Raw genomic sequence first — 16,698 nt, 5'->3', positions numbered from 1 at the left:
GGCACTGTTTCGCATGCTCGGATGCTTCCACCAGTAAGCTACATTCAGCCTCTTGCGAATTGAAGGAAAATTATGAGAGAGACAGAGAGACGAAAGTTACATTATTTTCTATGCATTTACTTTATTTCCTGGTTTGCTTTATTTCCTGGTTTCCTGGATGCTAAGGGAAGCCTTGCTTCCCTTAGCATCCATGAATACTGCTTGAACAACTCACCAAGTGGAAATTACAAGTGGAAAACTTTTTGTTATCCGAGTTTCGACATTTCACCACTGACCTTTTACCTTTTCAACCAAAAGATGACAAATCCGTTTTTGACAATTACAACGTTATCAATAAGGAAAACATAGCTAGTTTGACCATTATGTCAATATCAAGCACGTTAGATAACTTTGCTATAAGCAATGTTAGCTAGCTTATCAAGTTCAAATCTTATTGGATGAAGAATTGTTACGACTTCAATGGCACGTGAACACATTCATGTGGACTTAGCTACCACTTCCCAGTTTACCATTTCCCACGAGCACATAAAGCAACCCTTTGTCCATAATCGGTAGACAGTTTAAGGCCTATATTAATTCTGCGTCATTTACCGAGCAGTGCACAAGAAAGAAACCTATTCAAACCAGTTTTTAAAGAATTTATCCCCCCTTCCCAAATCAAACATAGGTGCTAATGTTGTGTCCTCGTTTTGCATGCACATGCTTACATTACTTCCTGTCTGTTGCAGCCAGTCATTGGTGGCAGCATAACATGCCAATTTTACAGGGCTCATTAGCTAATGGTGGGGATACCTAGTCAGCTGCAAAACTGAATGCATTCAACCGAAATGTGTCTTCCACATTTAACCCAACCCCTCTCAATCAACGTCCACGTTATCGGCACCCGGGGAGTAGTTGTTGGGGGTTAAGTGCCTTGCTCAAGGGCAGAACAGCAGACTTTTCCACTTTGCCTGCTCGGGGATTTGAACCAGCGACCTTTCAGTTACTGGCCCAATGTTCTTAACCGCTAGAGATACAGGTGTGTGAACCACAGACAGGCATGCACCAAAGTGAAAAAAATTATGTCTTAATTTTTTGGGAGATTTCTACGATTATGGATAGACCTATACCTTCCGACCTGGGAAAAGCGTCCTAAACAGGTAAGCCTACACCACAGATACAGTCATTTCCGCATGACTTATCTCAACCATGTCTATAATTAAAACCCAACCTTAGGTGCAATACATCCCTGTCTACGATTAGTAGCACCCCAAGCAAATGGCAGAAAAGTGTCCCTGCTGCAAACATCAACACTGAGAATAAATATTCCAGGGCCAGTGAAAAGCCCACAGCTGTCTCTTATGCCTCTTCCATCCCATCTTTGTTTGTGTTTTTTCCCCCATATGAAAATGACAGTGGTGAGTGATGTTTGTGGTAGGAGTGAAACCATATCCCTTCCCTGCCTTGAGAGGCAGTATGACGTCTGCAAGCTGGGATGCTGTCCTCCTCAGCTGTGCTTCTCAGTTCTCGCCCAACCACCCAATCCACCTCCAGATAACCCCCGCACCCCATCCATAGGTTTGCTTGTGAGAATATGAGTGGGAATATGGATTCTTGTTTGACTAGATATGGACCGTGGCTGAACCTACTGCACTGAGAATACAAAACATTAAGGACACCTGCTCTTTCCATGACATATAGACTGCCCAGGTGAATCCAGGTGAAATCTATGATCCCTTATTGATGTCACTTGTTAATAAATCCACTGCAATCAGTGTAGATGAAGGGGAGGAGACAGTTTAAAGAATGATTTTTAAGCCTTGATACAATTGAGACATGGATTGTGTATGTGTGCCATTCAGAGGGTGAATGGGCAAGACAATAGATTTAAGTGCCTTTGAACGGGGTATGGTAGTAGGTGCCAGGCGTACCAGTTTGTGTCAAGAACTGCAACGCTGCTGGACTTTTCACACTCAACAGTTTCCCATGTTTATCAAGAAAGGTCCACCACCCAAAGGTCACCCAGACAACTTGACACAACTGTGGGAAGCATTGGAGTCAACATGGGCCAGCATCCCTGTGTGACGCTTTCAACACCTTGTAGAGTCCACGCCCCGACGAATTGAGGCTGTTCTGAGAGAAAAAGGGGGTGCAACTCAAATGTTTTTCAAGTGTGGTTGATTCTGATCAATCATGTCCAACTTCGCTAACGATTCAGTTACCATGACAATGTTGAATGTGCAAAGTTGTTTGGTGGGCTAAAATCTCAATGCTACCCCCTCAGCCCACACACCAGACATATAATCAACTCCTATCTCCTAAGGCTTAAAGCGTCCAGACAGCCTGCTGAGTGAGGCATGAGAGACCAGAGGCCCACACACAGAGCAAGGGGGCACTCCTCCTGCTAACTACAACATTTATATTGTTTGTCCCATAGAGTCATAAGATAAACTTCACAGAAGCTTCCATAGCTTCCCATCAACTCAAAGAAGACGTGATTGTGTTTTCATGTTTATTACTGTAGAATGATGCCACTTGTTAGTGAGAGTAAGGAGTTTCTTTGTGTCTCTGTCTTTGTGTTTTGAATTCTAACAAAGATATTTTGAGCTACTACTTTCAAATCCAATATCCCAGATATCTAAACGTGCTTGCCATAGGACGACACCTCCTCACTATATATTTTTGGACCAGAGGAGGAGAAGGAGAAGATAGGAAAATAAAATGAATACGTTTCAAATCAGACCAGCAGGGGCTGTTATTAAGGAACCTGTTAAAGATGGGGTATGAAGGGGTTTCCATGCTCTGTGCTCCGTCCTCCGGGCCAGTACAGCAGCCTCTACCTATAGATATGTAGGATCTTAATTTGGTCACACAACTTGTAGTCTATTTGAGGTTGAAAAAGGTTTCGGAAGTTTGTAATTTTCACTTTGAAATGTCAAGACTTGATTTTCCAGTACAACAAAATGTTTTTCCACGCTACAAAAATGTCTATAAATTATAATCCACATTTCCTGCTGTAGCAAACTGGCTCAATTTAAGATCCTACATCTGTAGGATCCCCTTCCCATGATGTCCTGTTGTCCCTCTATCCATCCCTGATGACACATAATGTCACTCTATAGCTCTGCAAACAGACCAGCCAGGTAAACTGTTGGTACTCTTGGTCGGTATGCGAGCGCCTGAAGCAAGCAAGGATTCTGGGAGATGGACAGTTATTTCGTCACAGTCTCCTTTCCCTTCCAACTGTCTCTCTCCCATTCCTTAACTGAGTGTCTGTCTCTCTCTCTCTCTCTCTCTCTCTCTCTCTCTCTCTCTCTCTCTCTCTCTCTCTCTCTCTCTCTCTCTCTTTCACTAGTGTGCTATTAAAATCCAGAGACTCCAGTGTGTCTGCCCGCCTGTCACCTCCCACAGCTTCTTCACACGCAGGCTGGCAGCTCTTCCCAAATCCAGGGCATGTTCACCTCACTGACTCAGACAGACAGGCAAACGGTCTGCCTCACACACTTAACCCATGAGCTGCCAAATACAGTTGATCCTTCCTTAACAACTTGAACTACAGTTGTTTCTATCGCGATAGTGCCTTTTTCACAAGTATGTGGTACATTTTAACAACTGTTATTCTCCTCACGTGTGAAAAGGTGGTGTGAACTCTAAATTAAATACATGTGAACATATGGTTTTGCATGTGAACAATTGACCTCGTGTGTCTCTCAGCTCAACGTGAAAACAGCTATTTCACATGTGTTTGTTTGTAAGGGAAGTAATGAAATGGTGTGGGGGTTTTAAGGTAAGTGGTACACTGTTCAGCTAAAACAGTGTAAATATCTTTAATCAACATGATTACATTTGACATGATCCCTTAGTACTGACTTTTAAAAACTCACAACCTCTGGATTTAGGGTACGCTGATCTTTCTGCTGTGCCAGAAAGTCTGTAGCATTCTCAGAAGTCCACCTACAGATTCATGACATATAATACATGCACTTAGCAAAATAGTGTCATCTGCACTGCTATTTTAGTCATCAGTTCATCTGACTATTCTCTCATGATTGATTTAAATGACTTATTTCAGTCATTTGAAGGTTTTCTGTATAGTTGTCTAATGTTGGTGAGACATATTATTCTGTTTCAATGTTACTCCTGAATAACTAGGATAAATATAATCACTTTTTTTGTGTGTATTTGTAACATTGCTGAGCTTTACTTTGAAGTCCAGTGTAGGAATACAGATGAAATCAGTCATTGACATGGTGGCGTGGCAGGAAGATCTGAATGCTGTGAACCAAGAGGTTGTGAGTTCAAATCCCAAGTCACGACATGTTGAATAATTATTGTATAAATAAATATACACAATGTAATCATGTGTGTCTAATATGTCAGTTGAAAACACTGCGACTGCGCGACATCCAAACAACACTTTTTTGTTTGCAGGGAATCACCTGTGAAAAACATCCAGTGTTCCAAAACCACATGGTTTCACATTATTTCACATGTGAAATTTCAGATGTGAAATAAAATGCGCAAAATGTGAAATCATGTGATTTTCTATGTGAAATCATGTCATTTTCCCATAAGCGAGTACTGTAATATATGCCATTTACGCAGCAGACACAGTCCACACATTTTGGTATGTGACCCTGGTGAGAATCCAACACACAATTCTGGTGTTGCTAGTGCCATACTTTTATGAACTGAGCCACATACAGGACCACTACAATATATAAGTACAATACTGCAAAATACAATACATGATTACCATACAGGCGGAAGATGTATGATTACCATCCCCATGAGCGTACCACCCTCCTTCAGGCCATGGAGGAAGCATGCAATGATTTTAATCCAGACCTATTTAGACCAAAAGGTTTTTCCCAAGGTACATGAACAATGAAGATATTTACTGCCATTTCGATCAAAACCTATGGCCAAATGCTCAAGACAGGCTTGATTGAAAACTAGTACCTGCTAAAGATTGTTTCTTTAATTTATTTATTTAGATTTTATTGTGAAAGACGTCTTCAATGATCACACCTTTGATCACACATGGGTGGCACAGTGGTATAAGACACTGTGCCACCAGAGACTCTGGGTTTGAGCCCAGGCTCTGTCGCAGCCGGCCGCGACCGGGAGGTCCATGGGGAGATGCTCAATTGGCCTAGCGTCGCCTGGGTTAGGGAGGGTTTGGCTGGTAGGGATATCCTTGTCTCATCTCGCACTAGCGACTTCTGTGGCGGGCCGGGCGCAGTGCATGCTGACCAGGTTGCTAGGTGTAAGGTGTTTCCTCTGACACATTGGTGCGGCTGGCTTCCGGGTTGGATGCGCGCTGTGTTAAGAAGCAGTGCGGCTTGGTTGGGTTGTGTTTCGGAGGACGCGTGGCTCTCGATCTTCGTCTCTCCCGAGCCCGTACAGGAGTTGTAGCGATGAGACAAGACAGTAACTACTTGGGGAGAAAAAGGGGGTAAAAAAATAAGTGATGTCAGTACAGTACTGAAGGACAATATTGAAACATGTACAATCATTATATTTCACAGTAAACTTTATTCCATTTTGTCCTTACAACTGTTTCAATGGATCATTTGTATAAAGAAGTTTATGGAAACAAGATTTGAACGTTATCTCAAGGGGTCATTTACACTTTTGTGTGTGTGTGCGTGTGCGCGTGCGTGTGTGTGTGTGCGTGCGTAAATATTACATCATTTAAATTGGTGTAAATAGAATTAATAAAAACAAAAACTTTATTATTCACTCCAAAGACTACCTATAAAATGTGTTTTTCTCAGGCACAAAACTGTCACATTGACTTTCTACTAACAGATCAATAGAGTATAAAATAGGCTACATTATAAATAACCTCGATTGCAAACGCAAAGAGTACCAAATACACATTTCTTTCCCCCTAATAGTTCTCTGCAACTTCCAAGAGATGTTTTGTTTTGAACCATTGTGAAATAAAATGTTGAATTGAGCCTTGATGACATCTATATAAATGCAACAAATGGCAAGTATAAATAACAAATGTATGAAAATGGTACACGCTACTTCCATGTATCTGTGAGTGTTTCATATTGTGAAGAAACAAATGGTGTTGAATGCACTGACGGTATATATTTGCATAGCTGTAGATCAAAGAATCTGAAAGGACCTCAGTGGGCCACCGTAAAGGAAAGTACCACCAAATTCTATCCATTCTCATATCAAATCTCTCCAACAGAGTGAAATGAGCCACTGATAACATTAGCGTCTCATCACTCTATCTAAACAGAATATGGTCTTGGATTTGTCCGTTCTTTTTGTATACAATTTGTATACAACAGAGACAACAAGTCCCTGTGCATGTTTCCCAAATTGTCCGTGAAGTTCAGCCCTCTGTATTGGCACACAAATCCCATCACAGCCCTCTAGACTTTATTTCCAATGAGCCGCCATGTTGTTAACCCACAGTTTGTACCGGTACATTTTGTGTTAGTACACCGCCCCCATATTCTTAGGTGGTGTTGTGTGCTGATGAACCAGTCCTGAGTGCTGTGAGCGTGACTGTGAGGTCTGTTGATACCAGTGATGAGTGTAGTTCTCCACATAACATAGAGTGGAGCCGAGGGAGGGCTGGGGAGCCTGCTCTCTAGTGGCGGGGTCTGTGGGTACACTACGGTCCCAAATGGCCGGGGACAGGGGTGAATTGCAGGACATAGAGTCACTGGCTCCTGGGCTGTGGTCCAGTAGAACTTCCCCGTTCATGTACAGCTTCTTGAATTTGGAACGGCGATTCTGGAACCAGATCTTGACCTGGAAGAAAAAATATTTGAGCTACAGGTTTAAATAGAAGGTCGGGATGTTTGTACCAGAAAATGTGAAGGTATGGGTTAAAAATGTATTATCTAGCAAAGGGTTGTAATTTCATATTGACACCCTAGGCCTTATTAGAATAGAATATACCTAATTATGTTGCATTGAAATTTGGAATCCAGATGCAAACTTAGATCAATTAATGAAGCTATCAATTATCAGATATGAAAACGACAGGAAGAGATTAATAACCCCGGTGGTTTGACATATAATATAAACAATAACGCTTTTTTTTTATCGCTTTGGTACTATTTTTACAAGTATTTGGTGAATTGTAAGATACATGTTTCCAAACTGTCCTTTGAGTGTAGTATGCTACAGTCTGTACATTACAGTACATTACACTGTTTTACATTAGGCTATACACCTGCACTACCCATTCAAATTGACAGAACATCAAATTTCCATCATTTCTATCCCATGTGTGATCAAAGGCGTTATCATTGAAGACATCGTTCGCAATGTAATCAAATTAAATAAACATACATTTTAGCAGGCACTAGTTTGCATTAAGCCTGTCTTGAGTATTTGGCCATAGATTCTCATCGAATTTGCAGTAAATATCCTCATTGTTCATGCACCTGGGGGAAAACATTTTGTCATGGCAAACTTCATTTTGGATACATGTGTATTGTGTAGGGGATGCATTTCTTTCTTGTTTTGGACTTTCTGGATTATGTGTGTATTGGTATTGTATTACTGCACTGTAGGAGCTAGAAACACAAGCATTTCGCTGCACCTACTGTAACATTTGCTCATCTGTGTACGCGACCGATTAACTTTGATTTGTTACATACAGAACATCTCTGATCAGATTTGTATTTTTTTTACTTACTGTGAAGTAAAATCATAATAGTCATCATCATAGCAAATCATTCGAGTTTATATCATATCTTTTTTATGTTTCTACTTTACAGACATACTTTTTTATTATGCAATTCTCAAAATCTGTTGTAGACAAACACGTTTACGTGTCCCATCTATAGGTTTACCAAACGTTTAAGTGATCATCAATTAAGAACAGTCGGATGAAGTAATAGTAACAAGTCTTGTGAGTATCACATTGTGAAAGGCAATTACTTTACATGAACATGTTTCGCAATGTGAAATATGTCTCTCTAGATGAAACACTGATTCAGTTTGGTGAAAAAGTGACTGTGTGGTTTTGTGTGTTGTACTAAGTCAAATGAACATGTGCTTAGAGTTTTAAAACAACTGCCTTTTTGTTGATCTGTTTGGAGTTTTCTACTAAGAGTTGTGCAAATGTACCGCATACTTGTGAATGTAAGAAGCGATAAAGAATCTATAACATCTCAGATGATTCACTAGATGTAGAATTACAGTTATGCAAAAAGATGCCAGTGTAGTTCATGGTTTTATTAAACAAATGAACATAAATCATAGAGATACAAATCTCTCAACAGCGTGTCATAACAGTGGTATGTGTGGCCTGTTGGCTTCCTCACCTGTGTTTGTGTCACGTCGAGTTGAGCCGCTAGTTCGGTTCTCTCAGGAAGAGACAAATACTGAGTTCCCTGGAAGCGATGTTGCAGCGCAGCGAGCTGGTAACTAGAATATATGGTGCGAGGTTTTCGGATTTTTCTAGGCTTTCCGTTGACCATTCTCACCTCAGGCTCTGGTTCCTCTTTCACTGAAAAATGACAGAGCATTAGTAGGCTAAAGGACTGGAGAGGCTCATACATTTACACTAGGCCTACAGAGGGCTTCAACAGTAGGCTATAGGCCTATGCCTACAGAAATAAAATATTATGATAACAGATTAATGAAAACTATTATGATAAAAGATGAATGATGATGTATTTCATTAGTAAACATCAATTAAAAAATATATAATTCTGCCTTACATTTTTTTTGTGTTTTTTACCAGTTCTGAAATATGCTCTACTCAATAGCATAAACAGGGTTTGGTGCACAAAATGTCTCTGTCCAAGAGATTTCAATGCCCCTCACATTATTATGGGATATGCCCACTAATGAGACAGGATGATTGATGCATCGAGTATATAGGCTGTTGGGGTGTTTTCACATGCAGTGATCAAGTCAAAACTCTAAGTCAGGCTATTGAGCCAAAAAGCAATGCGTGCCAGACTGGCATGATGTGACACCTGATGTTGATGCGCTTGGCTTCGGGCCAATTCGAAGATAAATATTATTTCTGGATAAAACGATAAATGGTATGTTATAGGGCCTAGATCCCTAAACATTGTTAACAACACTACAATTACCATTGACAACACAAACACAATAGCAGTTCTCTCTCAAATGTGAAGGTTTCAGCTGCTTTGCAAAACCAATTTTGGATAAAACAAGGAAACCTTTTGCATTTACAGAATAGGCTGCATTTTAATTTGCATTCTAGGCCATATGAACAATTTATATTATTTAAGAGCTTAATAGCATAGTGTGTTATTGCAAAACGATCAAAGTAGGCTAGAACTAATGGGTCATTTGAATTGTATGATATAATGCACTATTCCCTGGGAGCTCATCTTAAAGGCCATGAACAGTCAAAATCATGTTTTTCGTGAAATTGGATGATATTTGGATGAAACCAGATCAAAGTATGATCACCAATGTATGAAATGTATGACTGTTGCTTCCACTTTGATAAAGTTTTATCATAAAGTTATTGGTCCCCTCCCCCGTGTCAAACACTTGGATTCAGGAGGCAGGATTATTAAAGGGATAGGGTATCGTCACCTTAATTTTCTCTTACCTAATTTAAATAAATACCATCTTGTAACCAACAGCCGAGAAGGCTTGCTTGCAAAGGGGCATGGTTTATGTAGCTAGCTAGCTACTCTACTGTGTCAATATTTGTCGGTAGGGTATCAGCAAATGTAATTACAAGTTTACCATATTCATCTATGTCAAAGATACTTTTATGTTTCCACTTTCATCTGTGTCTGGTGTTAGCTAGCTACTGGTTAGCTAGATCTTCATCTGTGTCTGATGTTAGCTAGCTACTAGTTACCTAGGTCCTCATCTGTGTCTGGTGTTAGCTAGCTACGGGTTAGTTAGGTCTTCATCTGTGTCTGGTGTTAGCTAGCTACGGGTTAGGTAGGTCTTCAGTTGTGTCTGGTGTTAGCTAGCTACGGGTTAGTTAGGTCCTCATCTGTGTCTGGTGTTAGCTAGCTACGGGTTAGTTAGGTCTTCATCTGTGTCTGGTGTTAGCTGGCTACTGGTTAGCTAGGTCTTCATCTGTGTCTGGTGTTAGATGGCTACGGGTTAGTTAGGTCTTCATCTGTGTCTGGTGTTAGCTAGCTACGGGTTAGTTAGGTCTTCATCTGTGTCTGGTGTTAGCTGGCTACTGGTTAGCTAGGTCTTCATCTGTGTCTGGTGTTAGCTAGCTACGGGTTAGTTAGGTCTTCATCTGTGTCTGGTGTTAGCTGGCTACTGGTTAGTTAGGTCTTCAACCAGCATGGAACAAAAGGCGGGGAAAAGGGTTCAGTACTCTGACGCAGTTGTCAAATCAACACATCACAAGAGACATGCCAAACGGGAGATGTATAAAACATTTGACATTATTGATGCAATTTCAATGTTGTTTGAGTTGCTTAGTGAACCACTAAATTAGCTTGAGAGGATTTTACTGCAATTTTACTGACATAGGCGTTTCAAAGAGCTGTCAGTCAAGACGAGGTCATGAATATAAGCTCCCGCCCACTCAAGCCTGTCTTTTCAAACTTCCTGCTGGTTAGCCACCAGCGCAAAAAAAAATGTTTCTCATATTCTGAGCATTTCTATTCAAAACGAATATTATGGGTGATATTTTATTAACTCAAAAGGCTATTTTACATAGGAATCAGAATGACTGTTTGGTACCTCTCAGAATTTTGACAAAAATACAAATGGGGTAGGCTTTAGCTGATTTTATTTTAATTAAAAGTTGTCACATATCACATGTTGGCTTTGCAGCCTAGAATGCAGAATAGCAAAACATATATTCTTGACATACTGTCTACAGGCCTAGTCCTACTCAATTTGTATAGTATATCCATAAGGATTTTTTAAAATAACATGTGAAACATGTAAAAGAAACACGTGATAACATGAAAGTACACATGTGAAATCATCTCAGCACATATGAAAACATCTCATATGAAATAAATGTGACAACATGGGGATGCAAAATTTCAACACTTTATACCATGAAACTACATGTGACAACATTTGAACGTTTTTCCACATGTGAAAATGCTAATTCAATTTTCACATGTGAAAATGTTTCACATCTGAATCTGCAATTCATATGTGAAGTGAAAACATTATCCTCCTCACATGTATAAAGGGGGTGTTAACATGTGAACTCTAAATTGAATACATTTGAACATCTGACCTCAGCTATTTCAGCTATTTCACATGTGAAACGGTAAATGTCACATGCTTTTTTGTAAGGGAAGTAATGAAATGGTATGGCAATTTTAAATCTGGAATCATTATTTGCTACATACATTTTGGACTTTAATGATCAATTAATGAGCAATTATGGATATATGCCCATTGATACTTGAATAATACAACTTATAAATGCCTCACAAGCTTAGATCAACTGTCCTACCACAGCAGAACCCAAAATGCAAGCTCGTTTTACTCCAATGTTTGTAAACAATGTAAATGTAAACAAACACTGTATAGCCTCAAAACATAATGTAAACTATAATTGTGACATATCATGGATCAATTGCTCTGTCTATGAATTTGAGAATGGTTACATTTCTCCAGGCCCATCGCTCAGCTTTTTACCAAAACAAAGGCGGGATGCCCACTTTGTTATTGTTTCAATTAAGGATTCTAGCTTTAATGTAAGGCGAACATTGTTGAGATAAAATGTGTAATAAAAAAAGTGCATAAATCTTTAATCAATATGGTTATTTTGATCACTTAGTACTGACTTTTCAACATGACCCAACCTGGGATTTGAACTCACAACCTCTGGATTTGGGTTGTGCTGCTCTTTCTGCTGCGCCACAAAGTCTAAAAGGCTGCCCATTTGCACTGCTATTTTAGTTATCAGTTAATCTGACTATTCTCTCATTATTGATTTAGGTGACTTATCTCAGCATTTTAAGGGTTTTCTGTATAGTTGTCTAAAGTCAGTGTGGCATAAAATTATGTTTTAATGTTACTCCTGAATCACTATGACAAATATAATCGCTTTTCTTGGGTGTATTATACAAAACTGAGATTTACTTTGAAGTCCAGTGTAGGAATAATGGTGAAATCAGTCATTGACACAGACATGGTGGCATAGCAGGAAGTGTTGAGTGCCATGAACCAAGGTTGTGAGTTCAAATCCCACATGAGGACATGTTGAATAATAATTACTGTATAAATAAACATACACAATGTAATCATGTATGTAAATTACTGTATCTGCTAAGTGGAAAACCACTGTGTATAGTTTGTGACTTTCTGAGGACATCCTAATTTCGATTGCAGGGCATTGTGTAAAGAAACTTCATGTGAAATATCATCACATGTAAAGTGTTCCAAAACCACGTGATTTGACATGTGGAATTTTTACATGTGTAATAAATCATGCGATTTTCCACATGTGAAATCATTTTTTTTCCATAAAGGTAGGCCAAATGTAGTTGATAAATTACTCCGAATCAAAAGTACGCTAACTTACACTATTTTCAAAACCGTTTAACCCCCAAGACATCCAACAACCAAATTAATTACTAACACCAATTAGGCTGACCAAATGTAAATTCGATTTATTGAATTTTAAGTAGGCACATTTAAATTCTGTGGCATAAACGTTGGTCCTCGTTGTCGATAAGCCTTTTGGATAGTTGATTTAACATCGGCCACGTGTCAAAATAGTAATAAACATAACTTTGAGATTCACCAAAAATGGCAAAGTGCCTCATGCGTAAATCTTACCGGTATCTTGGAGATGTGACTGTATGTCCCGGGTATAATGAGCGTATTGCGTATGAGGATACGGGTTTTCCGATTTGGCAATGTAGGCCCCATGGAGATTGTAGTGGTGATGATACGAGTATGGCTTCATTGGTTGCAAGCAGGACTGACCGTGGCTGGGGTAGTAGTCGTGGTGGCTGTGCGTCGTCTGGCCGCTGTAGAACCCCATGTCCATGGGAGAGGACTTTGGCAGTATCGGCAAATCATTGGCGCCTGGGTGACAGCTCACTGTGGAGTGGAGATCAGACGACAGGCTCGATGCCGCCTTCTCAGAAGTAGTTCCATTCATCCTGCACGGCCCTCCTTCACCCCCCTAATAAAAACCTCCAGAAATAGAGGAGACTCGTAAGTTGAAATTCAAGTTTGAAAAGTAAACAACTCCCCAAAATAAAACCAAAACAATAGGCCTATTGTGAAGCGTTGAACTCTTCAGAGTGTATCCAAAGTCCCTCGGTGAGACTGCACTGCACTGTGAAGGCACCCAACCCAACTGAACTCAAAATTACAGAGAGCGAGGGGAGTGAATGCTTCATTCCCAGTTTACCCTGAGGGCTAAACTGTGTCGCCAGCCAGGCTACACTCCTCTCGCCACGAAAACCTCCAGAACCTCCCCCGGCCTGAACCACAGTCCCACAACATTTCTGAAAGTAGAAGAGACATTTTCTGCTGGATGTGTTTATTAGGCAGTTAAGAATACAGTTAAGAAAAAATGCACAGATTATGCAATCTCTATTGCACTCCACACTGCCCTTTCCCACCTGGACCAAAGGAACACCTACGTGAGAATGCTGTTCATTGACTACAGCTCAGCTTTCAACACCATAGAGCCCTCAAAGCTCATCACTAAGCTAAGGACCCTGGGACTAAACACCTCCCTCTGCACCTGGATCCTGGACTTCCTGACGGGCCGCCCCCAGGTGTTAAGGGTAGGTAACCCTTAACCCGTTTACTCCATGTGTAACTCTGTGTTGTCTGTTCACACTGCTATGCTTTATCTTGGCCAGGTCGCAGTTGCAAATGAGAACTTGTTCTCAACTAGCCTACCTGGTTAAATAAAGGTGAAATAAAAAAACAAAAAAAATAAACATATCTGCCACACTGATCCTCAACATGGGACCCCTCAGGGGTATGTGCTCAGTCCCCTCCTGTACTCCCTGTTCACCCATGACTGCATGGCCAAGTACGACTCCAACGCCATCATTAAGTTTGACGATGACACAACAGTGGTATGTATGCCTGATCACTGACAACGATGAGACAGCCTATAGGGAGGAGGTCAGAGACCTGGCAGTGTGGTGCCAGGATAACAACCTCTCCCTCAACGTGATCAAGACAAAGGAGATGATAGTGGGCTACAGGAAAAGGAGGGCCGAGCACACCCCCATTCTCATCAACGGGGCTGTAGTGGAGCAGGTTGAGAGCAAGTTTCGGTCCAAAAAGCTCTTACTAACTTCTACCACCAAGCCATAAGACTCCTGAACAGCTAATCAAAAGGCTACCCAGACTATTTGCATTTTTACGCTGCTGTGTATAGTCACTTTACCTACATGTAAAAAATACCTTAATTACCTTGACTAACCTGTGCCCCTGCACATTGACTCTGTACCGGTACCCCTGTATATAGCCTCGTTAGTGTTATTTTATTGTGGGCTCTTTAATTATTTGTTATTTTTCCATTTTCTTCTTTTTTATTTGTATTTTTTATTTATTTATTACTTCAGTTTATTTTAGTAAATACTTTCTTAATGCTTATTTTTCTTAAAACTGCATTGTTGGTTAAGGGCTTGTAGGTAAGCAAATCACTGTAAGGTCTACATCTGTTGTATTCGGTGTTGTATTCAAACCTAATTAAGACATATTTAGTCCGCATTTAACTGTCTGCAACAAGGATAGGCACCATTTTTCACTGTAGTTGTGCATTTAAAAAATGTAGCCTATTGGCATGGGTTTGGGACTAGATCAATTTGATAGGCTAATTCCTCTTTAGGTTGGTTTGTGACTTGCCCTAAGGACTTTCCGTAGGAGTGGCAGCCCTATAATTGGGTCGTCACTAGTTACCATAATCACAAAGTCATAAACCCCGCCTATTTCTACAATTTATCTTCTTAAAATCTGACTTAAAACCTAACCTCAACCGCAACCCTAACCATACTGCTAACCTTATGCATAACCCTTTTTGTTTCAATACATTTTTACGATAGCCAGTAGCCAACTTTGACTTTGTGGCTGTGGTAACTAGTAGAGACTCTAGACGTGGCCATTCCATTCACATCCTCTTCAGAGTGTATCCAACCCAAAAACTGTGTTAATGGCACCAAGGTTTGGAGAAGTCTAGGTAAATTGTGTGTAATTCGATTGTCGTTGATTATCAGATATGCAGCAAATGATGGCCTATCAGCCAAACCAAACGTAATTAACTCATATAGACTATAGATAGTGGCAAGTGAAACCAAGTGAACCTCTCAAGGAGTGTCAAAAAAGATACATCAACTTTCGCTTTCCTCTTTTAACTTCCATGGTTGAATGTTTGTAATCTTTGTCTATTAGCAGTGGACCAGGTTCTACGGAGCCCCTTGGGGGTCATGATGGGGGGTTAAAACAGCCAGGCTGTTTTGGGCTAATAGAACATCCCCTTAACCTCAGACCTTATTTTCTGCGTTTATTCCAAATCCCTATTCTTTCCCATACATTCTCCCATTGGGATGGATTGCTCAACGAACAACAGGTAATTTATTTCCGGGTTTTAGGACTAAAAACTGGCGAGCTCTATTTAGGCTACAGATTAAATGGCCGGCATGTTTATGAACTTCACAGGGTGGTAAAATTTAAATTCAAGGTGATGAGCACGATGATCCTTTCCAATAAATGTAGAGGGTTTTATTCTCGTGATATGATCATCGATGCTTGGCTGCCATTTGACAAATAAAAATAATTTCGCTATATTGTCCATAATAGCCTAATCTCATGTAGTTTATCTGCAAAGTGTTGGCTAGAGCACACGTGCCAATACTAGAGTGGGAACAATCGCTAATGCAAAACATTTGTGTCAGAAATACAACAGTAGAGTGTAAATTGCAATGGAAACCCATATAACTCGGGTTTTTTTTTCGGTACATGGGAATTTAAGCGCAAAACTAAACATCTCTGGTGGTAAAATGCGCATAGGTCCTATAGTTTTTATGCGGATTTGAGAAAATTGGCATTAAAATCTGGCGCCAACCTACCTAGTAACCTTGTTTACATCCACCGTTTTTATGTGAGTAAAGTCATACTGTAGCCTATAAATGTTTTTCTAAACAGCTTTGATGGAAACAGGAAGTTTCTGTACAATTATATAAATGCCAACAGCTAATTGGTGGGATCTTTTTGTGTAGGTAAAATGTATTATGCGCGAAATGGCGATGGAAAAGCCTTTCTGCGCAGATATTGATATAGATTTATAACAATCACATCGACGTAAATTTGGGAGTCACGATTATATGGTGTGTTATCCTCCCACGATGACTCGTGAAACCATGCAGTTTTAGGATACATATTAAATACATTATGATTAAGTTCACAGGGTTGTGAACGTGCACGACGAGTTTGATACCGCTTTCCAATACATATCTAGGGTCTTATTCTGGTAACATGATGATCGATGCTTGACTGCCGTTTGACAAGTACAAATATTCTCGCTATTATCCATAATTATCTCATCATGCAGACTAGCCTACCCGCACAGCCTACCTGCACCGCAATGTATCTGTCAGCTGTTGGCTAGAGCGCACGTGCCAGGATGGGTAGCCACATTTTATATTTAACGCAACGGTTTGTGCCAAAAAAAACAAAACATAAATGTGCATATTTTCTTTGAGATTTGAAGAGTATACTCATGAAAATCTGTCACCAATTGGATGGAAACCTAGCTACTGATAACTATTT

General features: G+C 40.2%; 1 protein-coding gene across 1 annotated transcript; it reads right to left on the bottom strand.

Moving 5' to 3' along the window:
* Nucleotides 1-5,497: 5,497 nt before the first annotated feature.
* Nucleotides 5,498-13,321, bottom strand: LOC110537970 (homeobox protein Dlx3b). Its single transcript, XM_021624459.3, has 3 exons — nt 12,736-13,321; nt 8,289-8,473; nt 5,498-6,762 (listed from the first exon to the last, which is right to left on the bottom strand). Exons 1-3 carry the CDS (start codon nt 13,061-13,063, stop codon nt 6,442-6,444), a joined length of 834 nt encoding a protein of 277 aa, XP_021480134.1. The 5' UTR covers nt 13,064-13,321; the 3' UTR covers nt 5,498-6,441.
* Nucleotides 13,322-16,698: the final 3,377 nt, after the last annotated feature.

Source organism: Oncorhynchus mykiss, chromosome 12, assembly GCF_057628025.1.
Source record: "Oncorhynchus mykiss isolate SJ-2025 chromosome 12, ASM5762802v1, whole genome shotgun sequence".
NCBI lineage: Eukaryota > Metazoa > Chordata > Actinopteri > Salmoniformes > Salmonidae > Oncorhynchus > Oncorhynchus mykiss.
Note: the sequence above shows the minus strand (reverse complement) of the source record. Positions and strands in the feature narration are given on the sequence as shown.

Coding starts and splice junctions, on each gene's coding strand:
- LOC110537970 (XM_021624459.3), bottom strand. CDS start 13,063: ATGAATGGAACTACTTCTGAGAAGGCGGCATCGAGCCTGTCGTCTGAT. Junction 8,474..12,735: donor GTCACATCTCCAAGATACCG/GTAAGATTTACG, acceptor GTCATTTTTCAG/TGAAAGAGGAACCAGAGCCT. Junction 6,763..8,288: donor TCGACGTGACACAAACACAG/GTGAGGAAGCCA, acceptor TTTTTCTTCCAG/GTCAAGATCTGGTTCCAGAA.